The 18,922-nt window shown below is 40.0% G+C and overlaps 1 protein-coding gene across 10 annotated transcripts in view; it reads right to left on the reverse strand.

Annotated features, from left to right (window-relative positions):
- Window positions 1-18,922, reverse strand: part of SETDB2 (SET domain bifurcated histone lysine methyltransferase 2) — a 70,819-nt gene that overhangs the window by 10,414 nt on the left and 41,483 nt on the right. For all 10 annotated transcript variants that reach the window (XM_032294608.1, XM_032294609.1, XM_032294606.1 and 7 more), the window contains 4 exons: window positions 6,985-7,548; window positions 3,400-3,516; window positions 2,613-2,782; window positions 451-676 (listed from right to left, as the gene is read on the reverse strand). In XM_032294608.1, coding sequence (XP_032150499.1) covers window positions 451-676; window positions 2,613-2,782; window positions 3,400-3,516; window positions 6,985-7,548 — 1,077 coding nt within the window. The remainder of the gene's footprint in view (window positions 1-450; window positions 677-2,612; window positions 2,783-3,399; window positions 3,517-6,984; window positions 7,549-18,922) is intronic.

Consider the following 18,922-nt stretch of genomic DNA (forward strand, 5'->3'; position numbering starts at 1 on the left):
AAAATTCTCTTCACTGAAGTACAGATAATATCCATTATTACATAAATATCCATAATAATAAATTAATTAAGAACATCTATGCTTATTCCTTTCCCTAGAGAAGGGAAATAAAATCATACTTTAAATAATTTTTGAAGTACGTTTTAAAAAAGGAAGAGAACCTATGAAAACTTTGCAGATAAAATGGAAAAATTTTAAAAACAGTAAAACTTATGTCATTCATAAAAAACCTGATTAAAGTCATATAAGGTAAAATTCCAGAAAATGGAACACTGAGGATAGTATGTTGGCTAGATTTTTAAATGTCCTGGATGTCTCAAAGTGTTAGACTTAACAACTTTAAAACAAGATGATAAATACAAATGAGGAGAAAAGAAAGAGGGGAAGGAAAAAGAACCAATCAATCCATAATAATTTAGATTTACTATGGGTTCCTCAGCTATTACTTACATAGTAAACTCCTTGGGATTATTACTGAACTTTGGTGAATATTTCTCAGTTTTAGCACTTTTAGGATGTGTTTCCAGTTCTAATGGGATAACTTCAACTTCACAATCCGAACATGCAACTTCTAATTTCCTCTTTTTTGAAAATACATTTTTCACAGTATTCTCATCTCTCCTGTTTTCATCAATACCATTAGGTTTCTCAGTGTTAGCTCTGCTTAGTAATCTTCCTAAAAGGAAAAATGTTCAAGAGTTTGAACAAGACAGAAGAGAATATAATTGCTAACAACAAATGGACACCTCTATTTCTACTCCATAACTAAAGAACCCATACTTTCTACAACGAAGAGAAACACATTAACTCATCCTACAAGACTGCTGTAAGACAAAGACCAATGTGGTATTTCTTATATTCCAGTATATTAAAAATAGAGTATCTAAAAAAACCATCTGTCTGTTTTGGTATAACACAAAAGAGGTTTAACTACAATAATACAAAACAAAGATATGGATCAGAAGGTACTCTAGAAAATTAGAGAGATGATCTCTAGTCATAAAATTGTAGCTTTTGTGTCTAGTTAAAAAGGTTTTATCATCTGAAACTTACACTTTCTAACCAAAAAAGTACCTATTTAAATCTGTGGTGATATGCACCTAGCATTGTCATATTAAGTCTTGCGTAACACGAAAATCTTAAAAGTTTATGCATTTTCTTTCAAGGTATTCAATATTATAGTTGCCAAGTCAAAATTAATAGCAGGATATTCTTACCTATCCTTAGATCAAAGACATAGCTTATGTACATTTTCTAGCAACACAGATAAAACCAATGATACTTCCTGGACACCACTTGGCATTTTATAGGTAGCTTTCATCCAAGAGTTATTTTGAGAAGTATGAGAGATGAATGTCTAGGCAGGCTGTGCGGAATGCGGATCTATAAGTGGGGAGTGGCAGGGATCCATAAGTGTGACTACTCTGAATTCACATAACTCTGCAAGCTTCTTGTTCTCCCTGACATGAACCTGAAATTTTTCTCTTTTTTTTTTTTTTGAGACAGAGTTTCGCTCTTGTTACCCAGGCTGGAGTGCAATGGCGCGATCTCGGCTCACCGCAACCTCCGCCTCCTGGGTTCAGGCAATTCTCCTGCCTCAGCCTCCTGAGTAGCTGGGATTACAGGCACGCGCCACCATGCCCAGCTAATTTTTTGTAGTTTTAGTAGAGACGGGGTTTCACCATGTTGACCAGGATGGTCTCGATCTCTTGACCTTGTGATCCACCCGCCTCGGCCTCCCAAAGTGCTGGGATTACAGGCGTGAGCCACCGCGCCCGGCCTCTCTTCTTTTTTAAGCACTTGGTCATGTAAACAGATAAACCTGATTTTTCAGATAAGGAATTTCAGAACCTGGTTGTTATGTTTCCTGCTGCCTAGCTGCCGAGAATAAGTCAAGGACAATCCCTTTAGACTGGCTCTAAAGCTGTGTTTCCCTAACTTTCTCACATAAGGATGTGCACAGAAAATAAGGTTTTTGCTGCATAGTTTTAGGCATTTGCCTGGAGGTAAATGCCTAAGACTACTGAAGACTGATGTGTTTGGTCCTGGGGCTGTGGCCCTAAAGAATCAGTAATTGCACAACTGTAACATACTGCTTGGGAAGTTTTGCTCTGCAGCACAGACAACTCTCTGCAGTCCCCCAAATAGAGTGAGTTGCCTAAAGTCACTGACTGAATTATAACATGCAGGTATCATATTAACTTGTTAAATTCTAATAATAGCATAAAACATTGAATAAGGAAGTCTTTGACAGGGAATCTTTACCTTGGCAAGCCAGGCATTTAATTTTTTTTTACTTTTAAAAAGTTTTCTACCCTTACCCCAAAGCACCTGTAGCCATGCAGACAAAACAAATGTGCCTTGTAAAAAACAGGACCTCACACAATTACCCAAGTTTCATCTCTGAACCTTTCTTTTCTTAAACATGTGGTGCCTCCTAAGGTATCTCAGAATGCTCAAGTTCCCAGTTCACTTGCCTTCCTCTGATGTTCCTCTTAGATATTGTTACTCTTTACCTTGCTGTAAGCTCTCAATGGCCGTGGCTAGGAAAATGGATATTCAGAAAGGTAGATTCTACTCTGGAATAATTTGAAAATAAACCTTTGCTTTACCTGAATAAATGCAAACAAATGTCCCTCTGTCAATGTCATCCAGGCAGCGTACCCCCCATCCCTTCTTCTCAGTTTTGAACACCTGTAGCCTCACTTGAGGACCATGTTGGACGACTCGGTTTTGACATAATCGTCGATTACATTTGCACAACAGGCTGCATTCATAAATGCTGTCAACAAAATATGCAAAAGAGAAAATCAGACACCATAAAGAGCAAAAAGCAGTTTATTTCCACTTACTGGTACTGATAACTACTGAGGGAAGCAGGCTAAATGTGAAAGCTCTTAGAGGTATAGTGCCTGGGTACCCATCACAGCTTCCACATTTACTAGCTGTATGACCTTGGATGAGTTATTTAACCTCTTTGTGCTTTAACTTTGCATTTTTAAAATGGGGGTTATATGATAATACCTACCTCATAGGGCTGCTTTGTGATTAAGTGAGTCAGTACCTTGAAAGGTTGAAAATTCCCAATTCTCCAATGAGTTCTAGACAGTGTATTTTTAAATGTAAAAATGGCTGCCTAAAGTAGGCTGATCCTAGAGGGTTAAAAGCCAGACTCAAAGCAGGTGAGTGTTTGAGTACACTCTGTATGATGTACATGTAGTCTCTGACTACCATTTCCATGAAAAATATACAGGTTTTTATTCCTTAATAATTTGAATTTTTGGTATTAGAACCAAATTAAACCAGATTTAACAACATCTATAAGATTTCAGACCACAATAAAAAGTACCCACCTTCAAAGATATACACACCCTGCAACAAATCATCAAGGTACCTTACCCAGTAGGTATCTGTCTCTGTAGTCTTTTATATTTATATCCAGTGGTTATTTTATCACTTGACAAGGGGGAAGTTTTCGCATTCCTTGCTGTCAGTTGAAGACATGCACATTTTGTTCTAAAAGGAAGGCAATGGATGGAGAAAGAATGAAAAAGCACCAAGTTAAGTCAAGAGACTGTCTTGATAAAAGCATAAATGATGTACTAAAAGATGTAATAGCATTTAGAATAGTTGTTTGGCTCATGAACACTATGAACTTTTTCCCTAAACAGATCTCTTTGAAAGACAATACTATCAAAAGTTCATAAATAATTATAACTGCACTACATCTCTATTTGCTCATGAAATAAATAAACTATATGAGTTTAGCTTTTCAAAATCAATTCCTTTCATTTCCCTGTTCAGCACAGAAGCTTGTTTGTGAGAATTCTGCTAGTTCTGCTCTTTTACAATGGATAAAATATGTCAAATTTTTAAGGATGTAGTTTTGCAGATATCTTAAGTTCTCTCTCACTCCAGTGACACAAAAACAGATTGGGGAAATTGATACTGGGTACCTGGCTACTATTATAGAATCCTTTTTTCATACTGTTGCGAGGCAGGAAACTTGCAACCACAAAACTCTCCCCTCTATTCAGATGATTAACTAACTTGACAGGGATCCATAATTCCATATAGAGTAAGGAACTTCGGGACTCTAGCTGTATAACTAGATATGTGACTATGGGTGAGCTGGTTAAAATCTCTGGATCTTAGTCTTCTTTGCTGAACAAGTGACTTTAAGGTCTTTTCCTCTACAATTTTCTATATTTTCTGTATTAATTAATACATGTCAGAATGGTGGCTGCCATTTGTAAGAGAAAAGAACAACAACAAGAAAAATCAACAAATTCATTAATTTTTTTTGTGTGTGTGTGACGGAGTTTCGCTCTTGTTACCCAGGCTGGAGTGCAATGGCGCAATCTTGGCTCACCACAACCTCCGCCTCCTGGATTCAGGCAATTCTCCTGCCTCAACCTCCTGAGTAGCTGGGATTACAGGCACGCGCCACCATGCCCAGCTAATGTTTTATATTTTTAGTAGAGACGGGGTTTCACCATGTTGACCAGGATGGTCTCAATCTCTTGACCTCATGATCCACCCGCCTCGGCCTCCCAAAGTGCTGGGATTACAGGCTTGAGCCGCCGCGCCCGGCAAATTCATTACTTTGGATTCTGTTTACAAATGTAAAAATCTATAGCTATTTTTTCCCATGTGATTTTGTATGCAAAGTTTAAAAAGTACAGAAAAATACAGATAATAAATACCCGTATTTCCACCATCCAGAATTAGTTGTCAGCATTTTGTCTAGTTCTTTTTCCTATGTACACAGTTTAAAATATACATACCGTATATACACCACGTATACATAGTCTTCTTAAGAAAAGTTAAAAAGTAGAACATTACTGATATAACTAAACTCTTAAGAGATTTACTGTGGCGTCTTTTATGCTTTATATACATATATATCTACAAACACCACATTGTGCATTTTCATTATAAAAAAATTGCTATAGGTATTATTCTATAACTTGCTATTTCTGTTCAATATAATGTTTTTGAGACCCATCCATGCTATATACAAATCTGGTTAATTCCTTTTAACTTTTCTACAGGATTAGGTATTGCTCACTTTATATATAATTAAGTTATTTAATAGTTTTTGTTTTGTTTTTGGAGAAGGGGGCCTCACTCTGTTGCCCAGGCTGGAGTGTGATGGCACAATCTTGGCTTACTGTAGCCGCGACCTCCCTGGACTCAGGTGATCCTCCCACCCTCAGACTCTTGAGTAGCTGGGACTACAAGTGCATCCCAACACATCAGGCTAATTTTTGTATTTCTGTAGAGATGGGGTTTCACTAGGTTGCCTGAGCTGGTCTCGAACTCCTGGGCTCAAATGATGTTCCTATCTCAGCTTCCCAAAGTGCTAGGATTACAGCCACGAGCCACGGTATCCAGCCTCTTGGGACAGTTTAATTATACCTGTTTTAAAGTCTCTTTCAATCAGATTTGACATTTACCTTTGATTCTTGAAGTGTGAATTCTCCCTACTTGTCAGGTCTCATGCTGCCTTCATGGTCCTAATATCTTTTTGTGCTTTAAATGTTTGTTTGAAATCATACCTTCTGTGGGGTTTAGTCCTGTATGCAGCTCTATGTTGGGTGCTTTCTCCACCGCTTTGGCTCTGACCCTATTCGTTTTACAGCTGTTAACAAGGTTTTCATTAATACAGTTCCAGGCCCTGTGAGATACTGGCCTAGTTCCCAGTCTTGTGCAGGTACCTGTTTCTTTTCCTCTGGAGAGCCCAGTGCCCAGATAAAGTAGTTGGGTTACATTTAGAGGCAATCTTTACAAAATAAAATACATGTTTTAAAACAGAATAAAACAGTACAGTGAGAGGTTTTCTCTATGAGAGGCCTCAAGGAACTGAGCCAAACTGAGGTAACAGTAGATATAGCTCTCATCTTACACTCCAATTAATAGAGAGGATGGTGAAAACTATTACCTGTACTATTTAAATTATTTATCATTCTTTTATTCTTTTTTGCCTAATATAGGTAGCTAAATTTGCATTAAATTCAATGTACATATAATGCAGTGCTACTCTACATCTGTATACCTATAAATATGTGTACTACCAGCCTTAAAATGTTTTTCAAAGTCTTAATGTATTAGAACATTTTCATTTTTTAATGGAATGTTAAAACCATATTATGATTAAAAAAAATACTAGTTATAAGCATCACCAGCAATTTTTAAAAGTAAAATACAACATATAATCCAGCAGTTAAGAACATGGGTTCAATTTCTGTCTCTACAATTTGTCCTATGACCTTTCCACGTTGACTTCTCTGAGGCTCAACTTCCTCATGTATAACACTGAGATACTATCTACCTCTGGGTTTTTGTGAAGATTAAGAAAATGAATGTAAAGTACTTGTCACAGTGTCTGGCACTGTTAAATATCATTTGTTGTAATGCTATTGATGATCCTTTAATGTATCAGTACTAGATTAAAGGAAATATGCATCCTTGGAAGAAATAAGTTTCAAATTACCGTATTTGGCAAACAATTACAGGGTTTTTTTTTTTTTTTCCTACTGCTAGTGAGAGACTTAATTTTTCCATTGTAGACTTTTTTTTTTTTTTGACACAGGGTCTTACTCTGTTGTTCAGGCCTCTGGTACAGTGTGTGATCACAGCTCACTGCATCCTTGATCTCCTGGGCTCAAGCAGACCTCCTACCCAAGCCTCCAGAGTAGCTGGGACTATACGTGTATGCCACTATACCCAGCTAAGTTTTAAGTTTTTTGTAAAGATGGGGTTTTGTCATATTGCCCAAGATGGTCTCAAACTCCTGGGTTCAAGCTAGCCTCCCACTTTGGCCTCCCAAAGCGCTGGGATTACATGTGTTGGCCACCATGCCCAGCCTCACTGTAGACTCTTGAACAGGTTTTAGACAGACAAATTTATACATAGCAAGACTTCTTAACAAGTGTCCTTACATTCAGAAGATTTTTTGAAATGCCATTTTTTTCTACTCACATGTCTATGCAGCCCTCAGAGCAGTCACAGGAATCAGTAAACATGCTGGAAAAGTTGGTTAGATAATAAGCTCGAGGCCACACGGTCCTTCTGTACTTAAACTGTGGGGGCTTTCTACTGTCAATTTCATTACAGAAAGAAATGGGCACTGATTCCACTCCATTGCTAATATCCACATTAGAAACAACTTCTTCTTGCTTTGGGTAATTCCGAGCCAACTGAACATAGGTATTGAAAGAAAAGTTATCTGTAAATAAAAAGTTACACTCTGTCTCAAGCAGGTAACGAAAAACTTCCTCCACGTTTCGTAGACTCCTTCCACAAGGGGTTTTATAACTCACATGGAGTGCTGAAGAATGAGAGTTTGTCTTTGCATGTCGTCTTTGGAAGTGACATTTGATCGGCAGCTGCAGAGGGTTTTCTCCCTTCAAGGTGAGTGGCGTTTTCATGAGACAAGCACCAGAGCAGTCATGACTTTGATAAGATAAATTCAAAGATGAGTCTTTTTCTCTAAAGTCTACAACTTTATCTTCCAGAGAGATAATTTCCTTATTTTCTGTTGATCTGTTAAAATAAATTATTAGTATCTCAAATTTATAGTTCAATTCCCCATTTAAAAAAAAACTGTAATTATTTCCTATCATCTTTTTAGACAATATTAAAATAAGCCAGACTCTAAGATACACATCTTAAGATGTTCTGCAGCCATACAGAGATTATACCTAATTTATTTTTAAAACTTTTCTCAGAGATGGGGCCTTGCTATGTTGCCCAGGCTGTGGTGAATATTCACAGTTGTGATCATAGCACACAGCAGCCTTGAATTCTTGTCCCCAAGTGATCCTCCTGCCTTAGCTTCCCGAATAGCTGGCACAGGCACGCACCAGGTCTGCCTTATACCTAATTTCAGAATACTTCAGGAAGTGTGATTACAGCTGTAACTTTTGGTTAGGTATTTCATAGCACCTAGCAAATTTAGAGTTCATTTAGAACATGCAATCAATCAAGCACTGAAGAAGGTTACTTCTTCAGGCAGGCTGGGATCAAGAAAGGCTGGCTGAAAACTTATGAGTTCATCAAGAATCCTTTATACTGTTTGCCTTCAACAATTGTACCAACTGAATTATTTCCAGAATATGTAATCTACCTGGCAATCGTATTGATACATCTGAAAAAAATGGCAAACTGACAGGAGAAAATGGGGTGGTTATTGATTTTAATTATAAAAAAAAAATCAGCAGGGTGTGATGCCTCACAACTGTAATCCCAGCACTTTGAGAGACCAAGAGGGAAGGATTGCTTGAACTCAGGAGCTCAAGACCAGCCTGGGCATCACAGAGAAATCTCATACCTACAAAAAATAAACAAAATGAGTAAGGTGTGGTGGTGCATGCCTGTGGTCCCAGCTACTTCAGGGGCTGAGGTGGGAGGATCTGTTGTATTTGGGAGGTTGAGGCTACAGTGAACCATGATCACACCACTATTCTAGCCTGGGTGACAGAGTGAGAGCCTGTCTAAAAAAAAGAAAAAAATATGTGAAAAGCTTCCATGTGTTTGGAAATCAGGTTTTAAACTTTCACAAGAAAACTGAGTTTTGTTTACATAGTATTTTCTATCTTTAGGTATCTGTTATGTATTATAATACAGGTATTTATTTTAGAGATGTTCTGTATTTGCTATATGATATGGTTTGGCTGTGTCCCTACCCAAATCTCATCTTGAATTCCCATGCGTTGTGGGAGGGACCTGGTGAGAGGTAATTAAATCATGAGGGCAGGTCTTTCCTGCGCTGTTCTCGTGATAGTGAATAACTCTTGAGAGATCTGATGGTAATGTAAGGGGGAATTTCCCTGCACAAGCTCTTTTCCTGTCACCACCCACGTAGGATGTGACTTGCTCCTCCTTGCCTTCCACCATGAGTGTGAGGCCTCCCCAGCTATGTGGAACTATAGTTTGTTTTAGATAGTATTTTCTATCTTTAGATGTCTGTTATGTATTGCTTCTTTTAGACAGGATCTCACTCTGTCACCTAGGCTGGAGTACAAAACCTCTTTCTGTTGTAAATTGCCCGTCTCAGGTATGTCTTTATCAGCAGTGTGAACATGGACTAATACACTATACAAAGCAGTGCTGTCCAAAAAAATCTTTCTCCATTGATAGAAATGGTCTATATCTGTGCTGTCCAATATGGTAGCCAGTAGGCACATGTGGCTACTGAGCACTTTTAAATGTAGCTAGCATGACCAAAAACTGAATTTTTACATTTTATGTAATTCAGATTTAAACAGCCACATGTAGCTAGTGGCTACCGTACTGTATGTGCAGATATGGATCTTCCTTATCCTTTCTCCAGCTGTATAGTAATCCTTTGTATAGCCCACAATTTAATTACCTAGTCTGCAATAATGGACTTTTTTCCATAGCATGTAGTATAGGCTAGCCCGCAATAGTGGACTAGTTAGCTTATACAGTGATCTTTCAGAACATACACAGTAAATGTATACAGCGATCTTTTAATAAGTAATTTAACCGTAATAATCTTTGTTATAAGATTACTTATTAGTCTTATTGTATGAATAACAATTTCATACACGATTGTTGCAGAACATATTCCCAGAAGTGAGAGTGCTAAGTCACAAGGCAAATGGGTTAGTTATTTCATTAATATTGTCAAATTGTTCTACATTGTGTCAGTTCCTTCAGCAATAAGTGAGAGTGCCTGTTTTCACAGAGCTTCATCAATCAGGTGGGTCTTGATGCTTTTGGATTTCAGAGTCTAACAGGTGAAAGGATGTACTGTAATTTATTTATAAATCTTTTTTTTTTTTTTTTTTTTTTGAGAGAGTGTCTCACTCTACTGCCCAGGCTGGAGTGCAGTGGCATGATCTCAGCTCACTGCAACCTCTGTTTCCCAGGCTCAAGTGATTCTCACGCCTCAGCCTCCCAAGTAGCTGAGATTACAGGCGTGCACCACTGTGCCCAGCTAATTTTTGTATTTTTAGTAGAGATGGGGTTTCACCATGTTGTCCAGGCTGGTCTCAAACTCCTGACCGCAAGCTATCCACCCACCTTGGCCTCCCAAAGTACTGGGATTACAGGTGTGAGCGACCACACCAGCCCTATAAATCTTTGAATATTAATAATGTTTGTTTCCAATTTGTCTCTATGTTACTACTTTACTGAACATCCTCATATATAAATCCTTGATGAAATTCCTGATTATTATTTTAAGATACCTTCCTTTAAGAGGAATTGCTAGGTCAAGAGAAACATACATTTAAAACACTTTTTATTTATAAAATTTCCAAAAATACACATAAGAGTATAATTTTCTTATAAACAGAGACTAGCCAGGAGCAGTGGCCCACGCCCGCAATCTCAACATTTTGGGAGGCTGAGGTGGGAGGATCACTTAAGCCCAGGAGTTCAAGACTGGCCAGGTCAACAAGGAGAAACCCCATTTCTACTAAAAATAGCAAAAAATTAGTGGGGTGTGGTGGTACACACCTGTAGTCCCAGCTACTCAGGAGGCTGAGGTGGGAGAACTGTCTGAGCCTGGGGAGTCGAGGATGCAGTGAGCCGTGATGGCCTGGTCACCCAATAGCCCTGATAGAGATGTACAAGGAGATTAATGTTCTTATGCCTATTAACAAAACATCCATTCTGCAGCCCGTGGACAAAGGTGTAATTTTGACTTTCAAGTCTTATTATTTAAGAAATACACTTCATAATGCTATTAATATTATCTGCCATAGATAGTGATAGAAAGTAAATAACCTTAGATAGAAAGTAAATAACCTTCTGGAAAGGATTCACCATTCTAGACAGCACTTGTGATTCATGGGAGGAAGTCAAAATATCAACCTTAATTCGTGATTCTAACTCTCACGAATGACTTTGAGGGGCCTAAGACCTCAGTGGAGGCAGTAACTGCAGATGTGATACAAATAGAAAAAACTAGAATTACAAGCGGAGCCTGAAGATTTGACTGAATTGTTGCAATCTCAGGATAAAACTTGAACGGATGAGGAGTTGCTTCTTATGGATGGGCAAAGAAAGTGGTTTCTTGAGATGGAATCTACTCATGAAGATGCTGTGGACATTGCTGAAATGACAACAAAGGATGTACTAATAGAACACTACATAAATTTAGTTGATAAAGCAGTGACAGGCTTTGAAAGAACTGACTCCAATTTTGAAACCTGTTCTATTGTGGGTAAAATGCTGTCAATTAGCAGCATCGCATACTACAGGGAACTCTCGTGAAAGAGTTAATCAATGTGGCAAACTTTATTGCTGTCTTACTTTAAGAAACTATCATAGTAACCCCAGCAGTCAGCAGGCACCATCCTGATCAGTCAGCAGCCATCAACATCAAGGCAAGACTCTTTACCAGCACAGAGACTAGGAGTTGCTAAAGGCTCAGATGATTGTATTTTTTTTTAGCAATAAAGTATTTATAAATTAAGGTATATACACTGTTTTTAGACATAATGGTACTGTACACTTACTAAACTATAGTATAGTGTAAATGTAACTTTTACATGCACTGGGAAACCAAAAACTTTTTCTGACTTGTTCTATTGTGATATTTGCTTTATTGCAGTGGTCCAGAACCAAATCTGCAATTATCTCTTAGGTATATCTGTACACTATTGGTGGGAATGCAAATCAGTAGAGCCATTATGGAAAACAGTATGGAAATTCAAAAAATTAAAAATAGAGCAACCATATGATCCAGCAATCCCATCACTGGGTACATATCCAAAGGATATGAAGTCAGTATACCAAAAAGACAACTGCACTCCCATGCTTATTGCAGTATTTTTCACAATAGCCAACACAGGAATCAACCTAAATGCCCATCTACAGATGAATGGATAAAAATGTGGTGTATATATTTATATATACATATGTATATACACATATACATATACAGACAACAACGATGAATACTACTCAGCCATAAGAATGAAATTTTGTCGAGAGGAGGATCTAAGATGGCCGTTTAGGAACAGCTCAGGATTGCAGCTCCCAGTGAAAGCGCAGAGGGTGAGTGGACGCCGCGTTTTTATTGCCCACAGACTAGGAAATTCCCGGGCAGAGGTGCTCCACGCTCGCCACCGCGGCTGTTGTGGCCAGCGCTGCTGTGCAGGCCGGCGCCGACCAGCGCCGCTGCTCTGCCCCACGCGGCTGCTTTGTCGGCGCCCCGGAGCCGCGGTTCTCCCTACAAAATACACCGGTCCGGGTGCCCTTTTGGCTGGCGATTGGAGCCACGGGAAGTCGCCCATATGCTGGTTCAAAAAGGGGACTGAGCAGAGAACCAGGACAGTAGATTCCAGGGCAAAAAAAAAAAAAGAAAAAAAAGCGCCACAAACCTCAGTGCCGCTGTTTAAGCCAGCGCAGTGAGTGGCCGCAGGGGAAAACAAACAGACCCCGGCGCCTCTTCAACAGGCGACTGGAACACCAACTTAAAAAAGGCTCTGAGGCAGGGAGCCAGGCGATCAGGCTCGGCTGGCCCCACCCCCATAAAAGAACAGCAACCAGAAACTCTGGATTGAGAGTTTCACAGCGAGCGCAGCTGAACCTGGGACAGTCCAGCTCTGTGGGGGAGGGGCGTCCGCCATTACCGAGGCAGCCCGCCGTTGCCAAGGCAACCCGCCATTGCTGAGGCAGCCCGCTGTTGCCAAGGCAACACGCCACAGCAGAGACTCCGCCCCAACAGAGGCGGGCCACCATCGCCAAAGCAGTTCTAACTACACCCATATAAACAGGACTGCAGGGAAGTTCACTCGGCAGCGGGGCGCAGCCCACAGCAGCTCAGCAAAGCTGCTATAGGCCGACAGTGACTAGGCTGCCTCCTTGCTGGGCTGGGCAGGTCTGAAGGAAAAAAAGGAAAAAAAAAAAAAAAAAAAAAAAGAAGGCAGCAGCATAACGGAAACTCATAAATAAAGCCCTAAATCCCTGGGACAGAGCACCTGGGAACAAAAAGCAGTTTATGAGTTCTGCTGCAGCAGACCTAAAAGTACCTGCCCAGCAGCTCTGAATGAACAACAACAGAGCTCACAGCTCACCATTTGAGCTCCTATAAAGAAAAGACCGTCTCCTCAAGCAGCTCCCTGACCCCTATATATCCAAAAAGACACCTCATAGAGGAGAGATCAGATTGACACTAGGCGGGTATCCTTCTGGGACAAAGATAGAAGAAGAAGAAAACTGGTAACAACCCTTGCTGTTCAACAGCTGCTGCAGGTGAACCCCAGGCAAGCAGGGCCTGGAGTGAACCTCAGCAGACCTACAGCAGAGGGGCCAGACTGTCAGAAGGAAAACCAAGAAGCAGAAATAACCTCATCATCAACAAACAGAACGTCAATCTGAAAGATTTGAGACCCAATCTGAAAGCCAGCAACTACAAAGTCGACAGGTGGATAAATCCTTAAGGATGGGAAGAAACCGGCGCAAAAAGGATGAAAACACCCGAAACCAGAACACCTTTCCTCCTAAAAGGGATCACAACTCCTCGCCAGCAAGGGAACGAGGTTGGATGGAGAATGAGTGTGATGAAATGACAGAATCAGAATTCAGAAGGTGGGTAGTAAGAAACTTCTGTGAACTTAAAGAACATGTTCTAACCAAATGCAAAGAAACTAAGAACCTTGAAAAAAGATTTGACGAAATGCTAACAAGAATGGACAAAATAGAAAGGAATATAAGTGAACTGATGGAGCTGAAAACTGCAACACGAGAACTTCGTGAAGCATGCACAAGTATCAACAGCCGACTTGACCAAGCAGAAGAAAGGATATCAGAGGTCGAAGATCAACTCAATGAAATAAAACGGGAAGGCAAGACTGGAGAAAAAAGGGTAAAAAGGAACGAACAAAGTCTCCAAGAAATGTGGGACTATGTGAAAAGACCTAATCTACGTTTGATAGGCGTACCCGAATGCGACGAAGAGAATGAATCCAAGCTGGAAAATACTCTGCAGGATATTATCCAGGAAAACTTCCCCAACCTAGCAAGGCAGGCAAACATTCAAGTCCAGGAAATACAGAGAACACCACAAAGATATTCGTCAAGAAGAGCAACCCCAAGGCACATAATCGTCAGATTCACCAGGGTCGAAATGAAGGAGAAAATACTAAGGGCAGCCAGAGAGAAAGGTCGGGTTACCCACAAAGGGAAGCCCATCAGACTCACAGCAGATCTCTCAGCAGAAACCCTACAAGCCAGAAGAGAATGGGGGCCAATATTCAACATCCTTAAAGAAAAGAACTTTCAACCCAGAATCTCCTATCCAGCCAAACTAAGCTTCATAAGTGAAGGAAAAATAAAATCCTTTGGGAACATGCAAGTACTCAGAGATTTCGTCACCACCAGGCCAGCTCTACAAGAGCTCCTGAAAGAGGCTCTACATATATAAAGGAACAACAAGTACCAGCTCAACTAAAGGGCAAAACAGCCAGCTAGCACCAAAATGGCAGTATCAAATTCACACATAACAATATTAACCCTAAATGTAAATGGACTAAATGCCCCAATCAAAAGACACAGACTGACAAATTGGATAAAAAGACAAAACCCATCGGTGTGCTGTATCCAGGAAACCCATCTCACATGCAAGGATACACAAAGGCTCAAAATAAAGGGATGGAGGAAGATTTACCAAGCAAATGGAGAGCAAAAAAAAGCAGGAGTTGCAATTCTCATCTCTGATAAATTAGACTTTAAAGCAACAAAGATCATAAGAGACAAAGAGGGACATTACATAATGGTAAAAGGATCAATGCAACAAGAAGAGCTAACGATCCTAAATATATATGCACCCAATACAGGAGCACCCAGATACATAAGACAAGTTCTTAATGACTTACAAAGGGACTTAGACTCCCACACAATAATAGTGGGAGACTTTAACACCCCATTGTCAACATTAGACAGATCAACCAGACAGAAAATTAACAAGGATATCCAGGACTTGAACTCAGACCTGGACCAAGCAAACCTAATAGACATTTACAGAACTCTCCACCCCAAATCCACAGAATATACATTCTTCTCAGCACCACATCACACCTACTCTAAAATTGACCACATAATTGGGAGTAAATCACTCCTCAGCAAATGCAAAAGAACGGAAATCGTAACAAACAGTCTCTCAGACCACAGTGCAATCAAGTTAGAACTCAGAATTCAAAAACTAACTCAGAACCGCACAGCTTCATGGAAACTGAACAACTTGCTCTTGAATGTTGACTGGATAAACAATGAAATGAAGGCAGAAATAAAGATGTTCTTCGAAACCAACGAGAATGAAGACACAACATACCAAAATCTCTGGGACACATTTAAAGCAGTATCTAGAGGAAAATATATAGCAATAAGTGCCCACATGAGAAGCAAGGAGAGATCAAAAATTGACACCCTATCGTCAAAACTGAAAGAGCTAGAGGAGCAAGATCAAAAAAACTCAAAGTCTAGCAGAAGACAAGAAATAGCTAAGATCAGAGCAGAACTGAAGGAGATAGAGACACAAAAAACCCTTCAAAAAATCAATAAATCCAGGAGCTGGTTTTTTGAAAAGATCAACAAAATAGACAGACCACTAGCCAGATTAATAAAAAAGAAAAGAGAGAATAACCAAATTGATGCAATAAAAAACGATCAAGGGGATATCACCACAGATTCCACAGAAATTCAAACCATCATCAGAGATTATTACAAACAACTCTATGCACACAAACTAATAAACCTGGAAGAAATGGATAAATTCCTGGACACTTGCCTCCTGCCAAGCCTAAACCAGGAAGAAGCCGAAACCCTGAACAGACCCATAACAAGGTCTGAAGTTGAGGCAGCAATTAAGAGCTTACCACCCAAAAAAAGCCCAGGTCCAGATGGGTTCACAGCTGAATTCTACCAGACATACAAAGAGGAGCTGGTACCATTTCTTCTGAAACTATTCCAAACAATACAAAAAGAGGGAATTCTTCCCAAATCATTTTATGAGACCAACATCATCCTGATTCCAAAACCCGGCAGAGACTCAACAAGAAAAGAAAACTTCAGGCCAATATCCATGATGAACATAGATGCAAAAATCTTCAATAAAATACTGACAAGCCGATTGCAACAGCACATCAAAAAGCTTATCCACCATGATCAAGTAGGCTTCATCCCGGGGATGCAAGGCTGGTTCAACATACGCAAGTCTATAAACGTAATTCACCACATAAACAGAACCAAAGACAAAAACCACATGATTATCTCAATTGATGCAGAGAAGGCCTGTGACAAAATTCAACAGCCCTTTATGCTAAAAACACTCAGTAAGCTAGGTATCAATGGAACGTATCTCAAAATAATAAAAGCTATTTATGACAAACCAACAGCCAATATCATACTGAATGGGCAAAAACTGGAAGCATTCCCCTTGAAATGTGGCACCAGACAAGGATGCCCACTCTCACCACTGCTATTCAATATAGTATTAGAAGTTCTAGCCAGAGCAATCAGGCAAGAAAAAGAAATAAAGGGCATTCAAATAGGAAAGGAGGAAGTCAAATTGTCTCTATTTGCAGACGACATGATTGTATATCTAGAAGACCCCATCGTCTCAGCCCCAAACCTCCTGAAACTGATAAGCAAGTTCAGCAAAGTCTCAGGATACAAAATCAATGTGCAAAAATCACTTGCATTCCTATACACCAGTAACAGACTTAAAGAGAGCCAAATCAAGAACAAACTTCCATTCACAATTGCCACAAAGAGAATAAAATACCTAGGAATACAACTAACAAGGAATGTAAAGGACCTCTTCAAGGAGAACTACAAGCCACTGCTCAACGAAATAAGAGAGGACACAAACAGATGGAGAAACATCCCATGTTCATGGTTAGGAAGAATCAATATCGTGAAAATGGCCATACTGCCCAAAGTAATTTACAGATTCAATGCTATCCCCATCAAGCTACCAATGACCTTCTTTGCAGAACTGGAAAAAACCACCTTAATCTTCATATGGAACCAAAAGAGAGCCCGCATAGCCAAGTCAATTCTAAGCAAAAAGAACAAAGTGGGAGGCATCACACTACCAGACTTCAAACTATACTACAAGGCTACAGTAATCAAAACAGCATGGTACTGGTACCAAAACAGAGATATAGACCAATGGAACAGAACAGAGGTCTCGGAGGCAACACAACATATCTACAACCATCTGATCTTTGACAAACCAGACAAAAACAAGCAATGGGGAAAGGATTCCCTGTTCAATAAATGGTGTTGGGAAAGCTGGCTAGCCATGTGCAGAAAGCAGAAACTGGACCCCTTCCTGACACCTTACACTAATATTAACTCCAGATGGATTAAAGACTTAAACATACGACCTAACACCATAAAAACCCTAGAAGAAAATCTAGGCAAAACCATTCAGGACGTAGGTGTAGGCAAGGACTTCATGACCAAAACGCCAAACGCATTGACAACAAAAGCCAAAATAGACAAATGGGACCTAATCAAACTCCACAGCTTCTGCACAGCAAAAGAAACAATCATTAGAGTGAATCGGCAACCAACAGATTGGGAAAAAATTTTTGCAGTTTACCCATCTGACAAAGGGCTGATATCCGTAATTTACAAAGAACTAAAGCAGATTTACAAGAAAAAAACTAACAAGCCCATTCAAAAGTGGGCAAAGGATATGAACAGACACTTCTCAAAAGAAGACATACGTGAGGCCAACAAACATATGAAAAAATGCTCATCATCACTGGTCATCAGAGAAATGCAAATCAAAACTACACTGAGATACCATCTCACGCAGGTTAGAATGGCGATCATTAAAAAATCTGGAGACAACAGATGCTGGAGAGGATGTGGAGAAATAGGAACACTTTTGCACTGTTGGTGGGAGTGTAAATTAGTGCAACCATTGTGGAAGACAGTGTGGCAATTCCTCAAGGACCTAGAAATAGAAATTCCATTTGACCCAGCAATCCCATTACTGGGTATATATCCAAAGGATTACAAATCGTTCTACTATAAGGACACGTGTACACGAATGTTCATTGCAGCACTGTTTACAATAGCAAAGACCTGGAACCAACCCAAATGCCCATCGACGATAGACTGGATAGGGAAAATGTGGCACATATACACCATGGAATATTATGCAGCCATCAGAAACGATGAGTTTGGGTCCTTTGTAGGGACATGGATGAACCTGGAAACCATCATTCTCAGCAAACTGACAGAAGAGCAGAAGATCAAACACCGCATGTTCTCACTCATAGGCGGGTGTTGAACAATGAGAACACATGGACACAGGGAGGGGAGCACTACACACTGGGGTCAGTTGGGGGGAAATAGGGGAGGGAGGGGGGGGGGTGGGAAGCTGGGGAGAGATAGCAAGGGGAGAAATGCCAGATGTAGGTGATGGGGAGGAAGGCAGCAAATCACACTGCCACGTGTGTTCCTATGCAACAATTTTGCATGTTCTTCACATGTACCCCAAAATGTAAAATGCAATAAAATAAATAAATGGGAAAAAAAAAAAAAAGAATGAAATTTTGTCATTTGCAGTAACAACGGATAAACCTGGTAAATGGATGAACATGGAGGACAAACGTTAAGTGAAATAAGCCAGGCACAGCAAGACAAACACAGCAGCATCTCACTCATATCTGGAATTTAAAAATGTTGATTTCATAGAAGTAGACAGTAGAAGGGTGATTATCAGAGGGTGGGGAGGGCAGGAGGGAATGGGGGACTGAGAGAGGTTAGTCTTGGTCAGTGTTACAGTTAGAGAGGAAGATTAGGCTAGGCAGAGACACTAAAGCCTGTAATCCCAGCAACTTGGGAGAAGGAGGCGGGAGGGCTGTTTACGCCTAGGAGTTTCAGACCAGCCTGGGCAAAATGGCAAGATCCTATCTCTACC

This window comes from Sapajus apella, unplaced genomic scaffold (assembly GCF_009761245.1).
Source record: "Sapajus apella isolate SASKATOON/1434 unplaced genomic scaffold, GSC_monkey_1.0 scaffold32, whole genome shotgun sequence".
Lineage (NCBI taxonomy): Eukaryota > Metazoa > Chordata > Mammalia > Primates > Cebidae > Sapajus > Sapajus apella.